Here is an 18408-nt window from a genome sequence, read left to right as displayed (position 1 = left end):
TGCCTCCTAAAACTGGAGAGCGTCCTGTGCACCTGCTTCCTCTGAGCCAAATGTACAGGACACTGCGTGCAAGGAAAAAAGCAACTGGGCATTTTATAAGGTGTGAAGGTCAAGTATGTGCCAGCAGTCCTAACTATAATATAATCAGGTCCTGGAAAGTCTGCATTATGAATTTGGAGGATCTAATTCTGACATTCATCAAACAATTTGAACAATATGTAGTGAACACACATGTAATTTGCATTGAGTTTAAAGGCAAAACACTGCAGGAGGACCATCCATTGCGACTGAAATATGAAGACATTGACTTGCCCTTGGAATATATTTGTGAATGAGTCAGGCAGATGAGCTCCTTCCCTCTCCCTCCTCATTTGGATGAATGTCACGGATTACCTAACAGGCGAATCGCTGTGTTTTTTGTCATTCAAGAGGAGGTAAGACTGTCATTTTGTTGCCTTGGAGACTACAAATCAATAGCATCATGCAGTATCTTCTTGTCCATTCCCAATGAGAGGGTTCAGTGCATGTTGTCGTCATCAGGGCTGAGGGCGGAGGGGGCACGAGTCACATGTGCTCTGATTGGCTCCTGCTGATAATGAGCTGCCATTGAGGATTTCTGGCCCGTGCAGTGAGGAGGTGTGTCTCTGGCCGCTCAAGTACACGCCTCTCGGATAAATACTCAAACACAACTGGGGTGCTGATCAGACACACCGAAATTAAAGAGCCGCGTTTTGCCCACAGCCTGTCAAAACTTGGCGCACAGTTGCTTTCGGTTTGCGTGCGCGTCCTGTGCTGTCTTGGGGAGAGAGAAAAAAAAACTACATTAAGACAGAGAGAAGTCAGTGGCACGTAATTAGATTCCCTAATCAGCAGAATTGACAGCAGGTGTGAATTCATGTCTGTATTTTCCCCGCAGATATACTGGTGAGTACTCACATCTTTTTCGACTTTCACCTGTTCACTCGCTTCGTGCTTTTTCTGTTCTCGCTTGATAGAAATAACTAAATCAAGTATCAAACAATAGATTTGTTTTTTGTTGTTTTTTTTTTTGTTTTGTTTTTGTTTTTTTGCATCTGACAGGTAAGAACAATGAATTCTATAGTTGTGGTTTATATTTGCCTTGTGATTTCCCTCTGAATCAGCCACCTTTGTTGCTGCACCCACTCTTGTTTCCTTTGAGATTTTCTATGGGGTGTTGCCCCTGAATTTGGAAATGTCACGGTACTAACTGATTGGAAAAAAAAGAGAAAATTCTAGATCTCCCCTAATGTTACATACTTATTATTTATTTATATATATATATATATATATAATTTTTTTTTTTTTTTTTTTTTTTTTGCTGCAAGTGCCAATTCAAAAAGGTCAGTGGTCACTTAGTGTGGTCTGCTTCATTTTAATCTTACTTCTATTCTGGGGTAAATGCACTTTAGCTTTGCACAGGCTTTCTTTAGTGTACAGTGTGAAGTAAGACACTGTTTTCATCCTCTGGTCTTTTGTGCTGCAGGTGCAGTGCAATCGGAGACGGATGGGTGCACTCTGCTTCTATCATTTTTAATAACCTGAGGCTTTCTTTTTTCACCATTGCCTCTGAGAATCAGTACTCTAACTCCCCCGTGTATTTCTTGACACAGAGATAGGGAATGCACTTTTATTTATTTGAGTTTCTCTGTTGTCTTATCTGTTGAATGTCTTTCCTGTTTGTAGAGAGGATATGCGAGTTGCTTTGAAATATTGTTTTGCGAGCACTTCTCAAACCTCAGCAGGCTTCTGGCAGTCTTAACCAGGAAGTTCAGAATCGACCTCTTTACTGTAACCACATTTTTCTCTCGCGCCTCTGCTACAATAGGCCTGTGCTTCTCTGTTCTGTGAAAATACTTCTATGTAAAACCCATAAACAGGCTTTTTACTTTTCCCTCAGGGCTAGTTATAATTCAAAGTTAAAAGTAGAAACTTTTGAGCATGATTTGATTTGCATGTTGGAAGTTAGGCCAAAGCTCTCAGTGTGCGCTGTGGTTTTCTATCAGTGTGAACAGGAAGACAACAATAGCTGGATCTCACTCAACATACATACACAACAGTGTATATAGAAAATCTATTGGGTCAAAAAGATTTTCACTCCCACACTTCTCTATTAAGATTACAGTCAGGCACTGAAGTGGCAACTGATCCATGATGTGTTTTTCGGTGACAGACTCAACCCACAAGAATCTGGATACAACCCATTCATTCCACTGCACTCTTTGGGGGGTCTTACTCAGCCCCCCACCTCCACCACCACCCACATACCTGCAGGAGCTGTGTGACTCGGCTGGTGGTAAGCTCAGCGCTGGCATGGAACAGCAGCTTTGCTCTGTCACCACACAGGCTGAGATTTATGATACTAGTAGTAAGAACTGAGGGGTGGCAGAGGGGAAACAATGTTGATAACGCAAGTCCCATCTTGTGCCTCGGGTGAGATTGTCATAGAGACAACTTGGGCTCCTGTCAGCGCCGCTACAGGACAGACACACATGGGGCTAGCATGGCCTTGGCCTTTTTATAGTCTTGAGAAAGATGGATTAACCCAGTGTTACGTTTTTAAATTATGCCGTAAGACTCTCCGGCTTACGGTTAAAAATCTTCTTTAACAGAATGATTTTGACCATCATAGATGAAGGTGTAAGGCTGGTGTGGCAGATGGCTTTACAGACCCTTTGTTAATGTGATTGCATATGAAAGGCTGTTGCATAAAGTTAGACCTATCAGGAATATGGTCACTATATAATTATGTGAGGTTGGAGACGTCTAAACACAACATGTCTATTTTTCCACTGCTTATCTGCTCCTCCACTGGTCACTGGGTCAATGCAATTGTCTATTTTTTCAAGAACTCAAACGCTGCAACTTCAGATGTTGTAATACACAAGGTTAGGAAACACAAAATGTCACACTGTATTCTTTTCTCATTTAGGGTAGTTGTCAAGGTAAAGTGAAAAATGCACCAGAAAGGGCATCGCTGATTAACTTGGTCATCCTTCTTTATGATTAGGTTTTCAAAAATATTGCAAAGTCAACTTAATTTTCTTAATTAGTCTAATAATGTCTGAAAATGGTGAAAAAGGCCCAAGATGGCAAAAATTGCTGGTGTTGTTCAAACGACAGTCAAAAAGCCGACAATATTACATTTGATATCATAGAAAGACTAAGAAAACCACCAAATATTCAAATTTGAGAAGCTGCAACTGTTCATTTTTAACATTTTTGCTAATAAAAAAAAATATTCTTAATATTCTATCGGCCAACTATCAATCAGCAACTAATTGTTTCCGCTCTAAACTGTAAATCCTCTGATACGTTGCTGTGTCTTGTGCCAGTAGCTGCTGTCAGTGTGCCCTGGCTACAGGTGATATTAGGAAGCTGGCAGAACAAGGTGTAAATTATCTTTTCTGGGTAAAGAGGTTAAGAAGTTTACTGACATAGAAACTATGCAAGCCTCCCACATTAAACACTGAGCCATTTTAAGATCTGTCCTGTCACTTGCCATTGAAATCAATGCAATCTAGCCATTTTAAAGTCTTTTTGTGTATTGTTGTCCAGTTTAGGCCTTTTCCATTCAAATATGGCTGCCAAATGTGTTTGGTTTTTTTTGTGTGTTTTTTTGGCCATAGACAGTAGAGCCCCCGCTGTGGTCCAAGCTGATTTTATGTAATACATTTACAGGTTGGTTACTTATAGAACACTTAACGTCTCCTCTCTAGGAGGAAAGTATTCCACTTTGAGAACGGGACACACTGTTCAGCCTTGCTTGATACTTGAAGCAATAATAGATATGACTGGTGTGTGTGTATGTTTGTTTCCTACCAGGTTGACTTGTTACTTGTGCACCCCCACTTCCTCCTCATTGTGCCCCTTTATGTTTTATTAGGCCGATGTTCTGTTATTCTTAGCCGAGCAGGATGTTTATACGATCCCCGAACAGAAATATGACTGGCAAGGCCTGAGTGTTTATCTTTCTTTCCCTTCCCTCCCTCTCTTCCCCTCTGCTCAGGTCTTCACTGTCACTGTTTCGTATTCATCCCTCCGTCCCCTCCTTCGCTGCTTTTTGCATGCCTGCCTCACCCTCCTCTGCACCCCACTCAAGGATGAAATAAGCTCAAGAGCAGCCCCAGCTGACATTTTTTCCATGTTAAACCTTGCATATCCTTCAAGCCTCCTTTTTTTTTTATTTTTGGATATCCGGCTATTGTTTCGGCCAAGTATGCTGTATCGTCTGACTGGTGCAGCTAAGGTTACTTTATGGTAATTCAACCAGAAGCTTTTCAATTTCACATTTTTTAGAGACAACCTACACCCTGCTGTGATGTCAGTGTTTCCTTGTGAAAGTGAAAATGGCTGTGTGTAAATTTAAGGGATGGAAAAACTGATTTGATAAATGGCAGATCTCATTGCTTCAGGGATAATGATCCCATGGCGCTGAGTGATGAATTTGTTTTAATTCTTCTTCTTTAGACTACAGTAAGACAGCAATATATAATTTCTGTGTGTTTGTATTTCTGAAAAGAACTTATACCGGCAATGTGATTAACAATACTTCGAAAGCTTGTGGATGCACAACAACGTGGATGCCAAGAAGTCATGGGCGCATTATCAGAAATCATTGGCATCTGAACCCTAAGCTCCACAGTAAGGGAGGCATCATTTTGTCAGTGTTGTCACTTGTGGCCACACACCTTTACAGGATAATGTTAAATGCCAAAATATAGTACAACAGCAGCACAAGTAGAGAGGAGTCTTAATGTCAGCGACCGTCAATTACGGAGCAATACCTATCTAAAATTTGCTAACATTAGCCACCATTAGCTACTGGTCATATCAGACAAGTAAGGCTGTCGGAGCAAATTCTTTAGTGCAAGAGTGCTTTTTTTAAAAAAATTATTTTTTAAATGAATTCAAGTTTTTGAATTTATTCAAAAGTTATAGTCTCACTTTATGACTGAATGGTGTCTAATTTTATGAAGGTTTGTTTTTTGTCCAGCACAGTTTGTTGTACCCTCAATTGAACTTCCATGCGGATAGTCTCATTTTAAGAATTAACTGGTATGACAGTAAATGCAGAGATATTTAAATATATTCATAAAGAGGATTCTCAGTTTGAGTCATAATTAGAGACAAGAACTTTGCTTTACTTCCAGTGGAGAATGTTTCATGTTGTAATTGCAGATGAAGTTAAAGCATTGTGGGTTTTGACACTGTTTATTTTAAGTAACTTATTAAACACTGAAAGTATTCAGTGTTTTCAGTCTTTTAAAACGTTATCTAATCGACAAGAAGTAAGCCATGAATAAAACTGTGGTGAATGGTAAAATTAATTCAGTGGAACGCATGTTTACATAATCACTCCCTTATTTCAAAACCCTGCGTTAATCACTACCATGGTATAATATTTCACCATTCTGCTAGATCCCAAAATAAACAGTTTTATTTAAGACTTGAAGTATGTCAAGCAAAGCCCACACATCTCTTCCCCCACCCTAAAAAGTCCACTGAATCAGATAATGTGAGGATATGAGTGAGCTTCTTATCGTGTTCTGTTTTCTTTGTCCTATAAAACCAGTGACCACACAAACCACAAGCCTGTGGCCACTGACCACAAGGCACCAGGCTTTAAATAGAGAGCGTGAGAAGGTCGCTCAGCATCTTGTCTCAAGACTGCATCTCTGTCGGTCCTGGGATCTGCTTCAAGTCATTTTTTAAAGCTTTACTACAACAATTCTGGATAGTAAATGCACTGAACATGAATTACCAACCTCTTGTTACTTTCCTCTAAAATGGAAAGTTTGGCCAAGCTTCGATGGAACAGAGTGCATCGAGTTCCACCCCAGTCAAATACCACAGCACGCCCCCAGCACACTCTCACAATGACTGTGTTGCTAGTGCAAGAACACATCATCCTGTATTTAGAAACGGCCACCTTATGCAAGCCACATCATGAGCTGTGCAGCTTTGCAGTGCATTAACACAGAGCACAGACTGGATGTTTGGTGTGTTGTGGTCAAGACGTACCGAGCATAAACAAAACTGTCGAGCATGCACAGGGGGGTAAAGCAACCATGACTTTCTGACTTTGACTGTGTATGCTTAAGGAGGGTTTGAAAGATGTGGCGTATGTTGGACTTTCCCTTTTTGTTTGTATTTAGAACATTTTATGTTTATCGTTACATAAACACACTTAGACATTTATATTGTGAAAATTTTGATAACGATAATTCACTTGTGAATCATCACTATTAATCTTTTTTTAGTTTTTTTTGTTTGTTTTTTTGTGCGTTGTGTACGTTTTCTCTTGAGGTGTCAGGAATTTCTGCTGCTCAACTATAATTTGACTTCCCTTGTCTCTCCCTGTGGACCATGATCATTGTTGCATCTAACCACATATCTTCCTCTTTTCTTCTTTTCACGCTGCAGCCCAGTGTTTGTGCCCAGCCGAGATATGACTGAGGTGATGATCAACAGCACCCCCATGGAGGACATGAGGCTCAGCCCTAGCAAGGACAGACTCTCCTTCCAGGTAGGACACACACACACACACACACACACACACACACACGACAGTGAAACACTGATTCCGTCCCAATTCCTTCCTTACTTTTTATGTGGTATGGCCACCTCCGTATGAGTCTTCATTCGTTCATTCTCAAGAAGTGGATGGACAGCATTTCATACTTTGTGAAGACATGGCTGCATTTGGTGTACAGTATACTGTATACTGCTATACAGTATACTTTATAGATAAGGTTTGAGATTGATATAGGATTTTAAAAAATATGTTCAAGTTTTGTTTTGTTTTTTTGTTCCAGTACTGATGAGGCCAGACTGTTTTTGTGTAACAAGACATAACCAGAACTGTTTCATCATGTTTAACATTGTTAGGCTAACAAGATTGCAGTAATTATTTCCTCATTTGTTTTTCATTTGAAGTGTGATTTTATAAAGATGACTCACTTATCTGTCTGAGAATTCATAGTGGTTATTAAATGAAAACACCCACCTGTTATTTTGAAAACGACACTCTAGTAAAATATAGTATCCTCTGTTTATCACAGTATGTTGATAAATAGGACATTGAAGGTTTCCATTGGTCACAACTGTATGCATACAGAGAAAGTGCAGTTCTGGGAAACTGTAATTTACCGTGGCCTGTCACAAAAATAAACCTTGCAGATTCAGAGAGATGAGAGAAGCAGCCATCAGGTGGTCTTGACAAGCTGCTTTTCCAGCAGCTTTGTTTTACTGTCAGCTCAATAGGGTCATCTTGGAAACAAAACTACTTAAACACACAGCTGCTTGCTTGTTTTAGTTTCACATTTATACCTAGGGAGAAAAGAAACGAAAGGGATTAAAACATTTTACTGTAAAAGATGATTACAATGATTAAGTCAATTAAGACCATTTATGATTTTGGACAGGAAGATATTAGTGGTGAATAGTAAGTGAAGCTGCATCTTAAGTACTTTTCACTTGTGCCTTAAGGTCATGACTACCAAATTATTCATGAGCAAGTCAGCCACCTGCTGAGGGTTTGTCAACCCACGCGGCAAAAAAGGCTATTTCTGTTGAAAGACAGATCATTTCATACAAGATTGATATAATTTTATTGAAAGGTGCACATTCAGTACATTTATAAATGTAAGACAAAGGCCTGATAATGCCATACTGTATACAGACGTTGACTCAAAGAGGATGTAGACTGACCTAGAGGAAAAGGCTGGCTTCCTTTCCCCACAGTTCACACCCCAGCTGTGAGTCTGTCTGAGAGGATGAGAGGAGCGGATAAGGGGGAAACTGGAGAAAAGAAGGGTGCTAATGTGCCACTTCTCCACTCTTTCCACCCCCACTCTGTATTTCCTCACCTCGGCCTTTTGCCCAAGGTCCCAGCCACTCCTTAGAGAAGCACTGTATGAACCAATGACGCTACACCAGTCACTTCCTCTATTATGGGTGCTGGGGGCTTTGACACATTGTGTGACCATTAAATTCCAGCTGCACCTATAAAAACTATAGAAATGAATGTTAACCCTGCTAGCGGAGGAAGATGAGCAAATACTTTATTTAGTGAATTATCATCTCAAAAGGGACAGTCATGATTCACGCTTTTAGCTCATGCCTCCCCCAAACCAACCGCACACCCCAGAAGATCCTAAAATAGCCAGTATTGTGCCTGGCTGATGATGTGTCGTCGCTTCCTGTGACTGGAAGTGAAACAAGTTATGACATGTGTTAGCTAGGGGTCCAAAGGCAAGGTCACTCACCGCCTAACTCCCCTTGGTGCTGACGCACGGCAAGGCTTGGCAATGCAGGCCAGGAAATGCAGATAAACACAGGCATTAGACATGAAAACAGACATGCTTGCACACCTCTTGGCGTGGTTGCATGCACAGCTGTCTTCAGACAATGTAAAAGCCACACATACAGTAGGGTCTAAAAGTCTGAGACTACATTGAAAAATCTCTAATATTTTCACGTGAACCTGTAAATAATCACAGTTTGAGGATTCAGAAACATTTAAAAACACAGTTATGCCATGTAAAATGAAGAAGAAATATTTAAGATCAGCAATCAAATTTAAGCAGATTTGTGGCACTGACCAACTTAACTCCTTTGTACAAAAGGTCAGATTTCCTTGAATTGTATCCCTTCCATTGAATCATGCATTCACATGACACTGAGGTGGATTTGATCTACTCATCAGAGGCTCGTTCAAGTAACTCAGTTTGCAGCCAGTGTTCACCTGTTATAAATATGGCTGTGCCTCAAGTTTCCAGCAGACCATTGCTTACTAAGTAGCAATGTGATAGTGGGAAAGCAAAGAGGGACTTTCACAGCGTTAAATCATGGTTAGATTAAAGGTTTCTAAGGGAGCAGTGCATGTAACTCAAACACTTTGCAGAAACTGGATCAGTTGTAACCAAAGCATGGTCAGGCAGACCAAAAGTGACCACAACATCAAAAGACCAGTACATCAAGCTTAGTTCCCTGAGAGATAAAAAATAAACTTCATCACAGATACAGAATTTTCTAAATAAAGAACATAAGACTCCAGTCAGCAAAGTACTGTCAAAAGAAGGCTATGTTGTAGTGGTCTCAGAGGACGAGTAGCAGCTTCTAAACTACTTCTCAGGAGGGGAAACAAGGCCAAATGCTTGGGTGGGCTAAGAAATACCAGCATTTCACAGTGGATGACTGGAAAAACGTCCTATTTACTGATGAATCCAAGCTTGAGATTTACGGCAGTAACAGAGGTGTGTATGTAAGGAGACGAACAGGAGGAGAGAGAATGATGCTGCAGTGTATCAAACTGACAGTGAAACATGGTGGTGGGAATATTCAAGTCTGGGGCTGTTTTGCCTACTCGGGAGTTGGACACCTGCACCAAATTGACTACATCCTGGCCAAGAAGACGTACCACTCCATTCTTCAGAGACCTGCTGTACCCTCTGGTTTGCATCTTTTGTGGAGAAGGATTCATACAGCAGCAGGATAATGACCCCAAACGCACCTCAAAGCTTTGCAAGAACTACTTTGGAAGACTACTACCAAAGAAGACCAAGGAGTCCTGACTGTCATGGACTTTCCTCCATAGACCTCAATCCTATTGAACATTTATGGGGGCACTTGAAGACTGAGAAAGCCAAGCTTTCTGTGACATAACAAGAAGCTCATTGGAACATTGTCAAGTCATGCAAGGATAACATGGCTCATCAGGTTTTGCACAAACTTGTGGAGTCCATGCCAGCTTGAGAGCATGCTGTCATTAAAGCAAAAGGGGGACATACCAAAGATATTCTGAAATTCGTGTACATTTTTCAAAGATTAAACTTTTCACTCAAATTGTTAAGCTGATATTATCATTTGTAATGAGGAAAATTAGTATTATATTCAAAACAAAGGCAAAATAGAAAAATCTTGATTAGTGGTCTCAGACTTTTTGACCCCCCTGTACATGCTTTCATAATCTGACAAATTCTCATATTCATATGGCATATTTATAGCTTTTTGTCTGTTTCCTACCTTCACATCTGTCTCCTATGGAATTCATAGAGACTTGGACACAGCTGGATCCCCTCTATCTCTTCCCCTCTCTTCTTGTCTCGGTCTCTCCTGCCTCATCTAATGCTTTCTTTCCACTCGGCTCTTTGCCCAGATAGCGACATGCCCCCCTCACACCCCCTCCTCCAAATGTCTTGGAGTGAAATATGCAGGTCTAAAAATATTCATCCACTTTATCCAAACAACAGCAAGAAATGCTGTTCTTGGACCAGGAGTGGCAGGCTTTTTCCCCTGGGCCATTTCTCTGGTTCCTGAGAACAGAGAAAGTCGGAGGTTGATGTCCGATCTTGCCAGGACAGCGAATGCATGTAATCTCTCTTGTCAGCATGTCTCTCATGCCCTTCAGTTTAGATCCAAACATTTGACTGTGGCACGCTGCATTTATAAGCAGACATATCAGTCTGGATTTGCAGATAACTGTAGCCTATTTCACGTTCTTTCCTAAAGCTTTTTGGGACTCAATCTCCACAGGAGTATTTCACATAACACTACATGCTGACTGTTATAGGGATACACAAATCATCATGTCCCAGTAAACCTTTCACCTTTTTGTATTTTCCACTTACTGTTGATTTGAAATGCTGTGATTGTGCTCTTGTATAATCTTCTGAGTTGTTGATGATGTGGTACTGGATGGGTTCCTAAGCAGCTACGAGCTGCTTGGCACAACGCCTTCCAAAGCATTTAGAGTATACATGATGCAGCATTTACTGCAAGTATCGTAAGACATGATTCATTTACAGCCACTGATCACTTTTCCTCCACTGTTCCTTGTGCAATTAGTTTTTTGGTGAGCACCTATGTAGAGAACTAGCTTAGCTGTTCAAGGAATGTGGGACGGGCAAGAACAGGTATGCCACTGGGATTTTAAGTAACCACTTCCAATCACAAATGTTTAGTCTTCACATCACTTCCTTCACAATTGTTTAGCCTTCTAGTGGTGCCTGCAGCACTTCTGCGAGGCTCAAGACTAAGTTCTGGTATCCCAAAGCCACACACGCACTTAGCACTGATCAGAAATATGCTCACAAATAATTTCTTGCCTTCACAATTTGGGACAGCTGACTCTACTAGCTCGAAACACCCTGGTCTACATATCAGAGACTGAATTGTGTTAACTGATTTAGGTTCATGAAAGATTCATAACAAGTATTTTTACCCTTGTTTGTCTTTTTCAGATATTCCCTGACCCTTCAGACTTCGACCGTTGCTGTAAGCTCAAAGATCGTCTCCCATCCATCGTGGTTGAGCCGACGGAGGGAGAAGTTGAGAGCGGGGAGCTCCGCTGGCCTCCAGAGGAGTTCCTGGTCAGTGAAGAAGAAGAGGAGGAGGAAGAAGAGGAAGAGGAGCAGAATAATGGCAGCATCCAGAACGGACAGCCGACACAGAATTCCCAGCACTAGAAGTTGTGTTGCAGCACCGACACACTCTTGTTCTGTCCTTCTATCTGAACGACTCTCCCTTTCACACACTGGTCACACTGCACCTTAGCACTTGAGCAGACTTAACTGGCAGGCATTCGGTGATTAGTGGTGTCATCTCATTTCCCTTGACACCAAAGCATCACTCCCAAAAAAAAAGAAGCAATACACACACACACACACAACACACTTTCTCGCAAATACACAATAAATTATCCTCCTGGACGGCAAACCCATTAAAACAAACTTGACAAGAAGAGACACGCAGAAGTCTAACCCACACTCACTTTCCACCATGCCTACCACCGTGTGTGTCTCGGCCCAGAACGGATGTCCTGTTGGACAGTGGCAGCTCAGTGCTCCATGGACAGCTTTTACACTGCAGGGGGCTACTACTGCTCTGTACTTAACTCCAAAATGGCTGGCGTCATGACCCCAGAGACTTCATCCTTGCATACAGAACTATTGTGGTACCCAAGGGGATTATCGTCTACAATACACTGTCCAAACCCATGTTCAGTTTCTGGATTGATATGTTAATTATTGTGATCGCCACTGCTGTCCATAGATTTGTCTGTTTCTGAGAAGTGAATGTTTTGTGATTTGTCTGTTTTTTGAGAAGTGGGTGTTTTGTGTGAAATGTTACTGGGATTTTTTTTTTTCCTACCACAGGATTTGTTAAAATGGTATTTTTGTGACCTTGCGTCAGGCATTGACAGTTCAAAAAAAAAAAAAAAAAAAAAAAGGGCGTCATTTAGAGAAGTGAGCAGAGAGTGACAGAAAATAAACCAGCATGCCCTGCTATGCTAAGTACTTATGAGATAAATGTGTAGTACAAAGGCTTGTTGTGCAGTGAGGTCACAGTCATGCTATAATCCCCTCATCACGTTGGCCTCCTGGAAGCCTTATGAGAAGCAGTACTTGGATGACGAAGCAAAAATTTGCAACACTGAGGAGTAAATGTGATGCAAGGTTGTTGTTCAAAAGGGGGAAGCTGAGTGGAAAATTGTAATTTTTGAAAAAAAGAAACATTTGTCAGGATAAAGCAATGTATAGACCCAATGAAGGATGTGTAAATACTTGTTCCCAGTAAGCCAATCCCTGAGGCCTTGCAGTGCGTTGATCTTGTTTGGTTTAATTTAGAAAGACAAAAGACTGAGAATTGCTCTGAGCTGTAAACACCTGAACTGAAAGTTGACTGTCCTTCCTAGTCTTCCTTTTCTTTATGAAAACAGCCATACTTTTGAAACCTGAGTTCAGGTCATGGAGAATTCACAATGTAGGACAGAGTTCACGAATGAGGCTATAGGCAATATCTGACACAGTATTAAACAATCTATTCACAAAAAAAATAGAAGTTGTTAATAGAAAATCAAATTTGTTTCTCTGATAGACTGTAAATGTTTCAAAGCTAATGTCATTTTATTTTATTTGCCTGTATTGCAATTTCAAAAGTAGGTGTTCTCTTTTCTCTCTTTAAATCACCACTTATTGTTTGTGATACAAGTCTGTTGGTCAATTTGTGGAGATTTCTCTTCGTGTACACAATCTGAGATAATGTTGTACAAGCATGTCGGTTTCTACTCTTTTTGTAATTTCTCATTTGAGTGGCATTAGGGCTGTGTACATAACATCTCTCTCTTTCTCCTGTCAGTCACCTACAGGTCCCACATTGTTTTTGTAAAGCTCAGGGAGATTAGCCGCCATCTTTCTCTTGTTTTTTTTTTTTTGTTTTTTTTTTGTATTTAGACCACTTTTTCTCTGTTACAGTTACAGAGGCTGTAAATAAACATTTGAATTTGCTACCCAACTGTGTGACTCTGCTTTGAAAATAATTGACTATCAAGAGTTAATGCTGTTTTTCTGGTACAAGATGGAAAAAAAAAAGAGAGCTTTTTACAGGGATTTACCTCCAGCCAGTCTCAGTATTGTTTCCAAGAGACTACTTCTGAGTTTACTTTCATTTTAGTTTATGTGAAACACCCCCCCTCTCTTTTCCCCACTCACTTCACCTGCAGTGGTTAGAGAAAAGCAGTATTACTTCCTGCTCGGCATCTCTCACATACAGATTCTGTCTACGAATACAGATGCAGGTATCAAATATGCGTATATATAGAAGCGAGAACAGGCCACATGCTACTTCCTGTCTTCAACTTGCAGGCAAAAGTGCACGATATAACCCCTAGTTACAACAAAATCTTATTCCTGTGCAATAACGGATTTGATTTCCATGTTTTTACATTTAAAATATTAAAATGCTGCCATCCAGTGATATGGAGCACACTGGATTGACTGACCAGCCTTTGGAAAAAATCTACTTTACAATTCCAGAAATATCAAGGGCAATACAGGGTATAAAAGCCTGTGGAAGCAACTCCTCACGCTATACCCATAAACACTCACCACAATGATACAAGACTAATAAAATGTGGTTGAGCGGAAAAGCACTAATGGGGAACTGTGGGGATTTACAGGAATAAACAGAAAGCTTTCTGATCATTGTTACAGTGGAAACTTCTCAGGTGATTTGCTGCTATGTACTGTATTAGTGACCCACTAGGTCAAGTTTGATTGCCTAATACCAGGAACAGTCCATCAGAGTTGCTGCGGTAGGGCCTTTGGAGGCCAAGAGCCTGATAGATTGGCCAAGGTGGTACTCTCAGGGCCTTACGGTCACTTCCTGGAAGGGGAACAATGAACTGACATTCTATTCTGCTTCTCTCTTCCTGGAAAAAATGGAGCATAAAGAGTTATTAATATCCTCAGCTGATAATGGTGGTCAGCAGCAGAGTGTGCGTCTGGCCTGGGGAGTCGCTGGCTACTTCTGAATAGGATAAAAAAAATAATATCCTTTGTCTCTTTTCTAATGACTGTTCCTTGATCTCAGTGGAAAATGTCATGAGATCATGGAAAGAAGAAATCGTAATAAGTTAGAAAAAGGATAACACAATCCTTAGAGAGACTGATTCAACTTGCATCAAGCTACGTAATCATGTGACGTCAGCCAGAAACCTCTGAACTTTGCAGAGTTTCAAATATTACTGGAGAGAGGAACTGTGAGAGAGCAATGTACTTCACTTTTGATAAAGAAAGGTCTTGTGTTTCTGAGGCTAAAGGAGAGATGAAAGGAAGCCCTGCAGCATCTTTCCATAGCTTTTTGACATTTTGAGCAGCGCTTATTTTCAGCTCTTATGGCTGCCATTTCATAGCTGATTAACTCATTAAGGAATCTTTGCAATTACAGACCGGTAATTAAAATTTGCTTTGCCCCTTTAAACCTGATTGAGAAAGCAATGAAAAATGAGACTGGGAACTGAGAGAAATTTAACTGGAGCTACACATTTTTACACTCATAAAATAATTATGTTTTAGACTGTATTTCCTTCCAGCATCTGGACACATTTAAAGGATAGGTTCAGGTTAAAGGACTGTTATTGGACATTTTTGTCCTCCATCACTTACACTGAAATTGCTTTCAGAAGGGATATTTTTGGTAGCCCGTATGGACTGGAGGAACTATTACAGTGACCAATAATGCTTTCAGTGTACATATGAGCATGTGAGTATTGTATTAATATAGACTTGAAAAAAAAAAGTGTTAAACCAGTTTTCTCAACTAGCATCTGCATGAGGTGATTTCTGCCAAAGTTTTGGTTATTTCACATGAGAGTTTAGCAACAATGGAATTGGATTCTGATGTAAAATGATGTTGTGATGTGATGATGTTGTAAATAACATATGAATGTTTTTTCTAACCTCTAACTTTGTTGCTTATTTATTCATGACTCATAGAAAAATACTTCAATGTGAAACCAAGTTTTCAGATGCTTTAATCTTATCTTGCCCTATGAACATGCCCTCATGTTTTAGTTCACTTCACTGCAGATTTCAACTTTTTCTCTTGTTCAGTACCAGTCAAAAGTTTGGACACACCTTCCCATTCCCTTGAATGAGAAAGTGTGTCCAAACTTTTGAAATTAGTTCTTTAAACTGTCAATCTGTTCATTAATCACCGTGCTGTTGAGAGAGGTGAGAGGTGACAGCATTCATTTTGCAGATGGCAAGGTGAGTATTCAGTGAGAGTCGTTGCATACTCAATGACATGCAGGAACGGAGTGTGTCTTGCACACCATTGTTGGCATGAGATGCAATATTTTTAAATGTGCATGAGAGCATGTGTGTGTCTGGCTGTGTATTAAAACTGTTGTCAGAGTCCTCTGAGTGAAGTCACTGATAGCTCTTCTAACTCATTCTTGGAATTCTTTCCAGTGGAAACAATCCCATCGCTGATCCCAGTGTGTCAGCAGAGTCTGACCTGCCAACCCCTGAATTCTCCCCGACTCCCAACTATAGTGCACATTAACGCTGTTTCACTGTCAATCCTATACACATGAACTCACACCTGGACCAGCCCCTTCATGTACCCACAACATAACCCGTCCCTCTTAAATCTGATATGTCATGAGCAGAAAAATAATGCTTATCCAGTGAACTCTTTTTTTCCATTCCCTCTTCTCATCCAGCTTTCTTTCTCTTCAGTTGTTTTCTTGGTCTTTCTATTTTTCGCTCTCCCAGACTTCTCATTCTGTTGTTTCAGCAAGTTTCCCATACTTACATGACAGTAGAAATGTACTCTGCATTCCCACAGTTCAGGTTATGTAATGTAAGTTAACATTTCATTATAAACAGAAGCCCTGTTCTTATAACCTTGCTATACTGCAACCTTAATGTAAGCCACAGAGGTTTGCTCTGTGTGTGCATACACAACTGTGTCTGTGTGTCTGTGCAAAGCTTGCAAACAGGCGCATGTGCTTGGAGGTTTTATGTCTAACCGTGTCTGTTATTATGAGTGCCATGTGCGTAAGGGAAAGATTCTTTTCCCATGGTTCCTCAAGTGTGAGAAGAAAGTAGAGCTCTCAGGACATGAAGCAAAAACTCTGCTAGTTATTTATAACCTGTCTGGAGACAGCCCACCAAGGGTAGACACATATCTGGCACTGTCAACAAGGGAAGAGTTAGAATAAGATTCGCTGAGAGGCATGCAACAAGAAGGGAGGATTAAAAGGTGAAGGAGTCAGTGGACGAAAAAGAAGGATGTTGAGGAGGTTGAGCATAAAGAACACCTGCGCTGTAACATGGATAAATCACAGGTTAAAGACTGGTTGTGTCTCGTGGTGGCCAGCTTAGATAAGACTTGGCGAGATAAGGTAAACTGCAACCGTAGCGAAAATGACAATTGGAAACTTGCTTAGTGTCACCTTGCCCTCATAAAATTTAACTTGTACTTTGTAAATCACATTACACACAACACTGATGGGAAAAATTGCATGAGGTGAAGCGAGTGAGATAACTCATTTTATTGTTATCTGTCCTCTCTGTGAACGTATTTGACATTTGAAAATCCCACGGCGCCACGTGATACACCCATGGAGGACAGAGGACCACAAACTAGTGATTGCTATTCAAAACAAAGCCTCAACAAATTCACAATTAATCAGAGTCAAGCACACTCCAAACTCTGCCAAACTCCTTTCTGTATATGCACGTCAACAGACCAGCCTTTGAAGACATAATGCGACTCACAACCACAACACATATTTTGAACGAATGAGTCTAAGCACCCTGGGACTTATCCTCTATTTAACAGGGTGATGTAAGGTACATCTCCATCTCATCCTCAAGCTTTTAAAGCTTTGATCAATACAAGTCTGCTGGCATGCACTTGCGTATGTACTGTAGTTTTGTGTGTTAATGTGCTAAGCCACAGGCTGCTGCTCTTCCATAGGCTGTTGTTGATATAAATAGACAGCTTATGGCCCCGCCACTCTAATCCTTATTGCTAGAGACCAGAGTGGAAAAAGGGAGAAAAGAGGGAGCGGAAAGGATCATGGACATAGACGAAGATAAAAAAAAAAACACGATGCAATACTGGAGATACAGTAAAAAAGGACATGACATGTGCTGTTACAGGTGCAAGGCCAAGACATGCTATCAATGTGAAGAGGAAGTGAAGTGAAAGGGAAGAAGACTCATGCTAAATCAACCATGTCCCTTCTTTGAACTACCAAAAAAGCACAAGGGGTCATTAAAGGCAAGAATGTTTAAAAAAACAAACTAGATGAGTTTTTTTTTTCAATAAAGCCTCGTTAAAGTGCTATCAATAGACTTCATTGAAAATAAACCAAAACACAGTGTACAATGCCCGAAAAAGTCACTCTGCCTCTTCCACATGGGCTTATGTAAGAGGAATGGTATGTCTAACAAGAATTAATGTTTTTGGCCTCGACATCTATCTGTTAATGTGATGCTAACATTCACTTCAGAAAAAAAAAAGTTGCATATAATTTGGCTTACCTCCCATATCGTTTTTATCCATGAACATAACAAAATGTACATGTACGGGGCTCTTGGATATTTGGGATTCTCAAAGGGGATATGATTAGAGGTACCTGATCAAATTGCTTTTGCTAAACTATTTTGGACAAGCGTCATTAATCATGTGGATGTGTTTCTCTTTTGGAGGTGAGTTGGCACCAAAGTCCAAAAATGAGGGCTTGTTTCAAAGCAAAGTTTTCCATTCCCCTCTGAAGTGATGCGTTGACCTTTGAGAAGTTTATACTGATAAAGCTATACAGTTCACTCAGTCTCTCAGATAGAGTGCATGCCATAGGGAACAGGTCATGGAAAAGTCTTGAGTTTGACTAAGTGCACTCTCTCTTTTACCCTGTCTGTCAGTCCGTCTCTGCCTCATTCACCACACACACACACACAGACACACACAGACACACACACACAGACACAAAAGCACATACATACACACAAGAGAGTACATGTGCATGCTCGAATACACTCAGACACATTGACCAATCTACGCACACACGCATCACTGAATGCTGAGGTA

General features: G+C 40.6%; 1 protein-coding gene across 2 annotated transcripts; it reads left to right on the top strand.

Moving 5' to 3' along the window:
* The first annotated feature begins 630 nt into the window (after window positions 1–630).
* On the top strand, window positions 631–13317 carry lbh (LBH regulator of WNT signaling pathway). 2 transcript variants are annotated; one of them, XM_042389172.1, is made up of 3 exons: window positions 631–924; window positions 6445–6547; window positions 11265–13317. In XM_042389172.1, the coding sequence occupies exons 1-3, from the start codon at window positions 896–898 to the stop codon at window positions 11487–11489; spliced, it is 357 nt and encodes a 118-aa protein (XP_042245106.1). In that variant the 5' UTR covers window positions 631–895; the 3' UTR covers window positions 11490–13317. The 2 variants fall into 2 exon arrangements, with proteins under 2 accessions (XP_042245106.1, XP_042245107.1); XM_042389173.1 differs by lacking the exon at window positions 631–924 and adding an exon at window positions 938–1080.
* The last annotated feature ends 5091 nt before the right edge of the window (window positions 13318–18408 follow it).

The sequence above is a fragment of the Thunnus maccoyii genome, chromosome 16, assembly GCF_910596095.1.
Source record: "Thunnus maccoyii chromosome 16, fThuMac1.1, whole genome shotgun sequence".
Classification (NCBI taxonomy): domain Eukaryota; kingdom Metazoa; phylum Chordata; class Actinopteri; order Scombriformes; family Scombridae; genus Thunnus; species Thunnus maccoyii.
Note: the sequence above shows the minus strand (reverse complement) of the source record. Positions and strands in the feature narration are given on the sequence as shown.

Bases quoted from the DNA above. Each gene is read 5' to 3' on its own strand.
- lbh (XM_042389172.1), top strand. From the start codon at position 896: ATGTCTGTATTTTCCCCGCAGATATACTG. The intron at 925-6,444 runs GTGAGTACTCAC...TTCACGCTGCAG, and splicing joins TTTTCCCCGCAGATATACTG to CCCAGTGTTTGTGCCCAGCC. The intron at 6,548-11,264 runs GTAGGACACACA...TGTCTTTTTCAG, and splicing joins AGGACAGACTCTCCTTCCAG to ATATTCCCTGACCCTTCAGA.